Genomic DNA, 7,881 nt, shown 5'->3' on the forward strand with positions numbered 1-7,881 from the left:
TAGGTTGTACAGGGAGAAATACCTGTTAGTCTTGAGTCAGGTTTTTGTGAATGAACAGTCTTGGGCCAGACAAGGATTCAGTTCATCACTGTGATCATATCGGCATCACACGCTCCCCGTAGACACTTCCCAATCTACACACAGAGAAATAGGCTAGGCAGAGAGAACTTCCTGACCATCCCTGGTCAGCAAAGCCACCACATAACCAGATGATGGTCAGAGCAGGAACGATGCTGATGATGAAATCACCTTCCTCTTATCTGAAAACAATTTCCAGGAGTTATTCTCAATTAAGAAACAGATTAGACATTTACCTTCAAAAGGGCCATCACACTTAGAAAATAACTTCCTCCTGACAATCCCAAACTGAATGTGGAAAACAGTGTAAACAAAAACAAGGAAACATCCGGCCGATTGGTCTAAACTTTGGGGCCCAGAGTATTAAAAGGCCCAGATTGGAAGGAGGCATCAGAATCTGGGAAACTCACCTCTGAACAGAAGCCCACCCTCCCACCGGACACCATGACCCACTGCTGCTCCCCTTGCTGCCAGCCCACCTGCTGCAGGACCACATGCTGCAGGACCAATTGCTTCCAGCCCACCTGCTGTGAGTCCAGCTGCTGCCAGCCCTGCTGCCGCCCAACTTGCTGTCCAACCACCTGCTGCAGGACTGCCTGCTGGAAGCCCACCTGTGTGACCACCTGCTGCAGCACACCCTGCTGCCAGCCCACCTGCTGTGTGTCCAGCTGCTGCCAGCCCTGCTGCCGCCCCAGTTGTTGCAGCTCATCCTGCTGCCAGCCCAGCTGCTGTGGGTCCAGCTGGTCCAGCTGCTGCCAACCCAGCTGCTGTACCCCTGTGTACTGCAGAAGAACCTGCTACCACCCCACGTGTGTCTGCCTGCCTGGCTGCCTAGGCCAGAGCTGCGGATCCAGCTGCTGCCAGCCCTGTTGCTGCCCTGCCTGCTGTGTGTCCAGCTGCTGCCAGCCTTCCTGCTGCTGATCATCTCCTCAAAGAACCACCCTCTGCACAAACCAAACTTCTGTCACCTGACTTCCATGCCTGAATGTATTCACGGCCTACCTTTGCTCAAAACCACCATGCTATCTCCAAAAATCTGTCACTCATCCACTTTTCTTAAAGTTGGTATATCACCTTGTGGGGTGTAGAGTACTTCTCTCTCATTCCCTTCTTTCTGCGAGCAGCTTCCTGTTCCTCGACACAGGGTTATGGTCTCAGCTTTGACTCTGAAGCCATGATCTTCACCTCTCCCCCAGAATAACTTAGGAAAATATATCTTCCCCAAAATATCCATATCTAAGCCTGTACCATCAAAATGGAGTTCTGCAACTGATCAGTAATCTTTATAACCATGTTTTATAACAATGTCCTCGGGATTCTTGTGCCAAAATTTTTCCTTACACGATCACTGTGGTTGTCACCCTAGACTCGGGCGGTCCTAATAAATGCTATACTATGATTCATCCCATATTGTCTTCATTTTTTGTGGAAGAACTCTTGACCTGGAATCTACCCGCTTAATAGATTTTTAAATGTACCATACGTTATCTTTTTACCACAAATAGTAGGCACAATGTGCAGCACATTTCTTTTCCATCTTGTGTAATTGAGATTTAATGCACCTTGATGAGCAACTCCCGTTTTCCCCTCTCCTGGCCTGTGGAATTCATTCTAATCTTTGCTTATATGACTTTGACTTATTTGTAGACCCTGTGATATCTGTCCTTCTGTGGCTGGCTTATTTCACTCAGCATAATGTTCTCAATGGAGAGGTTCATCCATCCTATCACAAATGGAAGGGTTTCCTTCTTTTTTGAAGGCTGAATAATAATCTGTATTCTCTTCTATCTACTATACTTTTTTGATCCATCCATTCACTGCTGGACAATTGAATTAATTTCACACCTTTGCTCTTGTGAATAACGCTGCCATAAACATGGTGTGCTAATGTCTCTCCAAGATCCTCATTTCATTTCTTGTGGATAAATACCCAGAAGTGAGATTGCTGAAATATATAGTAGTCCATTTTTAATTTTTTGAGGCTCCTCCCTACTGTTTTCCAACGTGCTACTCCATTTTACCTTCCACCAGTGTACAAGAGTTCCAGTTTCCCCCCACCTTTGATAACACCTTTTGTCTGTTGTCTCTTGTTAATAATAACTAATCCTAATATTATAATATTTCAATTATTCCAATACTGGAATAATTTCCCAATATTTAGTAATGGCATGCATTCAGGCAAAAATTCACGATCTTGCCTAAGGAACTGGAAGACTGGAGGAACATTGTCCTTCTCCCCTGTGCTGTGCTGAGCTGAGCACTGTCGACAATTACCTCCATGCTCCAAACTAATTTCAAAATTCCATAGTTATCCACTCCGTTCCCTTTTAAGAAATGCACATTCATTTTCACAAAATCCTCAACTAGGCTAATATAAAATTTGCTAATCTCTTTAAGTTGCCTTTGCATATACTGGCTCTGCTCTTATTTATATCACTTTGAAGATCCGTTTTCCAAGGGTATTTTTCTCTTCCATTTTCCTGTTTTATGGCACCCAAGTATAGACCCCAAATGGTGATATTTCCAATCTATCAGTTTAAACTTTCATTTGGTTCATTTCTACCATAACATTGCAGAGCCAATTACCATATTTACATGCTATACAAGTCTGATTCCACTTGTAGTGAGATTCTACTTGTAGGTAGCTCAGAGTTTCCTCTCCAGCCTCTTTTAGAGTCTCAATGTAAAGCTAAGGAGAACATGTCTGGCTTTTAAAAATTACATGAGCGCTCATGTTTTGCGTGTTTGTTGATCAGGTGATAATCTGGCATCACCAGTTTGTTATTTGTGATCTGCCAATCACATTTTCTGCCAGGGCCTCTTTAATACATTTACCTGATGCTGTTTATCTTGCAGAAAGTACCTTTTCTTATCATTTGAGTTGAGGGTTAAAGACAATTTCTCGCTTATGTTCTCTGGATTAATATAAGATTACTGTAGAAATAACCAAATACTGGTTTCAGAAAATTGTTCTAGATGTTGTTGTCTCTTTTCAAAGTAGATTACACAGTCTCCAGTTGGCTACAAATTTCTCCTTGGAATTCCCTGCCTGATGTGTGTGTTAGAAATTGACCCACAAGATATTCCAGTGTACCTACTGGAAAGAGGACTAATGTTCCCAAAGTCCACACTCTGCAATAGAACAGCTGGTGTATTTTATAGGCATGAAAGTGACTTCAGAAATACCAGTACCGGGAGTCACATCAAAGTTAAATTGGAAGGGTAGGAATCTAGCCATATTCAGAACTTATTTATTAGAGAAGGTGGAGGAATAATGAAAGAATGGGAGGAAGTATTTTAATGTAATGACCATATATATCCTAACCGAGATAGAAACAACTCAAATCTAGTGCCATATGTATACATGATCGTAGTCACATTGAATGATTTTCGGAAATAATTAACATTTGAAAATTCATCAATTTTAAATCACATTTCCTGAAAAAAGTAGAATAATCATAGCATTACCTCAATATATAAATACAAAGCATTTTCTAAATTTCAACTCATTTCCAAGATACAATACCTTAGCAAATAAGAATAGAAAAGCCTCAGTATTCTGATGAAAAGAGTCTACAAAAAAGACAGAAAATATCACATTTAACTGTGAAATATTGAGAAGTGTTTCTACTATATCAAGAATATGTATAAAGATATCCATGAAACCATTCTATTCAACACTGGACGGAGGGCCTAGCAGTGAACTTGGTCAAGAAAGAAAATCAAAATAGAATAAACTGCCATATAATGAATAAAACTATTATCATTATAACATGGCTGTATACCTGGAAAATCCTAAAGATGCCCCCAGAAACTTCTATACCTTATAAACAACCTTGGTAAAGTCTCAGTTTCCAAAATCAATGTAAAAAAATCAGTATCTTTCTATACACCAATAAAATTCAAGCTAAAAACCAATCAAGAGCTCAATACCATTTACAATAGCCACAAACAAATAAAATACCTAAGAATACGTCTAATCAAGGATATGAAAGATCTCTACAAGAAAAACTGTGGAACATTGATGGAAGAAATAGTAGATGGCACAAATAAATGGAAGAACATCCCATGTTTGTAGATCAGAAGAATCAATGTCATTAAAATGAACATACTGCCCAAAGCCATCTACAGATTCAATGCAATCCCTATCAAAATAATAACAGGTTTTCACAGAACAAAAAAGAAAATCTTATATTTATATGAAACCAGAAAAGAGCCTAAATAGCCAAAGTAATCCTAAGTGAAAGGAACAAATGCTGAAGCATCACATAGCCTGACTTCCACTTACACTACAAAGCTATGGTAACTAAAGCTGCATGCTCTTGGTACAAGAATAGATGGTTAAATCAAAGGACAAAATAGAGAACCCAGAAATAAAGCCACATATCTTCAACCAACTGATCTTCAACAAAGCTGACACAAATAAGCAATGAAGAAAGAAAACTCTGTTCAATAAATGGTGCTGGGAAAACCAGCTAGCCATATACAGAAGAATGAAACTGGACCCCTACCTCTTACCATATACCAAAATTAACTCAAGATAGATTAAAGACATAAATGTCAGACCTGAAACTTTAAAAGGTCTAGAATAAAATCTATGGTCTTCAGCCTAGGCAAAGAATTCATGACAGAAACCCCAAAAAACAATTGTGACAAACCAAAAATAGACAAAGTGGAATCTAACTAAAAAGTTTCTATACAGCAAAAGAAATATACACAGAATAAACAGAAAACCTACAAAATGAGAGAAAATATTTTCAAATTATGTCTCAAAGGAGCTAGTATCAGGAATCTAAAAGGCACGCAAACACACTCAATATAATTTTTAAAAACTCAGCCTGCAATGCCGTGCCTTGGGAGGCTGAGGTGAGTGGATTGCCTGAGTCTGCGGGTTCAAGACTCGCCTGGGCAACTTGGCGAGACCTCATCTCTACAATAAATCAAAACTTAGCCGGGCGTGGTAGCGCTCGCCTGTGGTTCCAGCTACTTGGAAGACTGAGGTGGAAGGATCGCCGGAGCCCAGCAGGTCGAGGTTGCGGTGGCCGGGAGCAGCCACGGCACTCCAGCCTGGGTGACAGAGTCAGACTCCAACTCAAAATAATAATAATAATAATTTTAAAATTCCATCAAAAAGTGGACAAAGGACATGAAAAGACACCTCTCATAGAAGACACACAAGCTGCCAACAAACATGAAAAAACGTTCAACATCCCTAATCATCAAAGAAATGCAAATTCAAACCACAATGAGGTATCACCTTACACAGTCAGAATGCTTATTATTAAAAAGTCAAAGAAGAGCAGACGTTGGTGAGGCTGTGGAGAAGAGGGGACACTCATCCGCTGTTGGTGGGATTGTAAGGTGATTCAACCTCTATGGAAAGCAGTACGGAGATCTCTCAAAGAACTAGAAATTGAATTTCCATTCAAGTCAGCAATCTCACTACTAGGCATCTACCCAAAGGAAAAGAAAGCATTAGGTAAAAAAGATACCTGTACTCATATGTTTATTGAAGCACTATTCACAATAGCAAAATCATGGAATCAACCTAAGTGCCCACCAAAAACTGACCAGATGAAGAAAATGTGTTGTGTACACACCATGGAATGCTACACAATCATCAAAATGAATGAAATCATGTACTTTGCAGCTGGGTAACATCAGCCTAAGCAAACGAACTCAGAAACAGAAGGCCAAACACCCTATATTTTCACTTGTATGCAGGAGATAAATGGCCACAAAGATGGAAACAACAGACATTGAGGGCATCATTAAAAGGAGAGGGGAGGAGGAGGGTTAGGATTCAGAAATCACCTATTGGGTACAACATTCACCACCCAAGTGACGCCGCCTAAGACCCAATCCCCACCACTACACAATATGTCCATGTCATAAACATGCACTTGTACCCTTTCAATCTAACTCTTAAAAAAAAAAAAAAAACTATCACCAGCAACACATAATATGACCACATGTAAAATTTCCAAAAAGAAAAAGTCTATTGATAGTGACTGATAAAATAAGAAAAAGTAAGACAGAGAGAAAGAGGGAGGAAGGCAAGAATGGAGGGAAGGAGGGAGGAAAAGAGATGTTAAGTCAGTGGCCTGAAATCTCTGTCCCTGGTGGAAAGCAGAGTTAGGACTAGAGTGACTGATCTATCTAAGTTTGCACACAACCGTTCCCATTAGTCACTGAAACTCTCACAACCTGAGAAATCCCTGAGTCCCAGGTAAAGCAGGAAGAATGGTCACCCCAGGACATAAGTTGTTTAATGTTTCTGAATCCCAGTGTACTCCTCCTTCTACTCACCTACTTTGGCTCTGTTCTGCCTCATGGAGCACATTGGTAAACATCCCCTTCTCACATGACTTTGATAAAACGGGAAGACCCAGGTAGAGTAGGTTGTACACGGAGAGATGTCTATTCGTCTTGAGTCAGTCTTTTGTGATGAACAGTCTTGGACCAGACAAGGATTCAGTTCATCACTGTGATCCATATCGGCATCACACCCTCCCCGCAGACACTTCCCAATCTACACACAGAGAAATAGGCTAGGCAGAGAGAACTTCCTGACCATCCCTGGTCAGCGAAGCCACCACATAACCAGATGATGGTCAGAGCAGGAACGATGCTGATGATGAGATCACCTTCCTCTTATCTGAAAAGTTTCCGGGAATTATTCTCAATTAAGAAACAGATTAGACATTTACCTTCAAAAGGGCCATCACATTTAGAAAATAACTTCCTCCTGACAATCCCAAACTGAATGTGGAAAACAGTGTAAACAAAAACAAGGAAACATCCTGCCGATTGGTCTAAACTTTGGGACCCAGAGTATAAAAAGGCCCAGATTGGAAGGAGGCATCAGAATCTGGGAAACTCACCTCTGAACAGAAGCCCATCCTCTCTCCTGACACCATGACCCACTGCTGCTCCCCTTGCTGCCAGCCCACCTGCTGCAGGACCACATGCTGCAGGACCTCTTGCTTCCAGCCCACCTGCTGTGAGTCCAGCTGCTGCCAGCCCTGCTGCCACCCAACTTGCTGTCCAACCACCTGCTGCAGGACCGCCTGCTGGAAGCCCACCTGTGTGACCACCTGCTGCAGCACACCCTGCTGCCAGCCCACCTGCTGCGTGTCTAGCTGCTGCCAGCCCTGCTGCCGCCCAACTTGCTGTCCAACCAACTGCTGCAGGACCACCTGCTGCCAGCCCACCTGCTGTGAATCCAGCTGTTGTGGCCAAACCTGCAGCGGGTCTAACTGCTGCCAGCCCAGCTGCTGTGCCCCCGTGTACTGCAGGAGAACCTGCTACCACCCCACATGCGTCTGCCTGCCTGGCTGTCTAGGCCAGAGCTGTGGATCCAGCTGCTGCTGCCAGCCCTGCTGCCGCCCAGTCTGCTGCATGTCCAGCTGTTGCCAACCTTCCTGCCACTGATTCTCTCCCCACAGAATCATCCAGCACAGCACACCTGCCAGTTCCCTGTTTCCTGCCTTGAGTGTCATCACCAGGCTTCACTAACATCCAGCTTGCTGTTACCGTCTTTCTATTCGTTTCTTAATAAACAGATGTTGTGAGTCATCTTGGTAAGAAGCAGAGCCCTTCACCCTGACTTTCTAGGGCAGCGGTTACCTTTGATCTCTATGAAAGGTTCTTAGAGCCTTCTTTGGGTCCCCTCTACCTACTGTCATTGTCTCAACCTTGAAAAATGATCATCACGTTCCCTCTAAGTAAAGTAACACACAAATTCTTATGACGAATTCCTCAGCTTTCTTTTATGTTTACTCTTTTCTCATAATCACGTTT

At 42.4% G+C, this 7,881-nt stretch overlaps 2 protein-coding genes across 2 annotated transcripts; both read left to right on the top strand.

Annotated features, from left to right (window-relative positions):
• Positions 1-522: 522 nt before the first annotated feature.
• On the top strand, positions 523-999 carry LOC103254590 (keratin-associated protein 9-6-like). Its single transcript, XM_008052644.1, has one exon. The coding sequence runs from the start codon at positions 523-525 to the stop codon at positions 997-999; it is 477 nt and encodes a 158-aa protein (XP_008050835.1).
• A 5,997-nt stretch (positions 1,000-6,996) lies between these two features.
• LOC103254592 (keratin-associated protein 9-2-like) lies at positions 6,997-7,512 on the top strand. The gene has a single exon (XM_008052645.1). The coding sequence runs from the start codon at positions 6,997-6,999 to the stop codon at positions 7,510-7,512; it is 516 nt and encodes a 171-aa protein (XP_008050836.1).
• The last annotated feature ends 369 nt before the right edge of the window (positions 7,513-7,881 follow it).

The sequence above is a fragment of the Carlito syrichta genome, unplaced genomic scaffold, assembly GCF_000164805.1.
Source record: "Carlito syrichta isolate Samal-C Ts95f unplaced genomic scaffold, Tarsius_syrichta-2.0.1 Scaffold286955, whole genome shotgun sequence".
NCBI lineage: Eukaryota > Metazoa > Chordata > Mammalia > Primates > Tarsiidae > Carlito > Carlito syrichta.

What these genes read in the sequence shown, in the direction of transcription:
- LOC103254592 (XM_008052645.1), top strand. Translation starts at nt 6,997, where the DNA reads ATGACCCACTGCTGCTCCCCTTGCTGCCAGCCCACCTGCTGCAGGACC.
- LOC103254590 (XM_008052644.1), top strand. Translation starts at nt 523, where the DNA reads ATGACCCACTGCTGCTCCCCTTGCTGCCAGCCCACCTGCTGCAGGACC.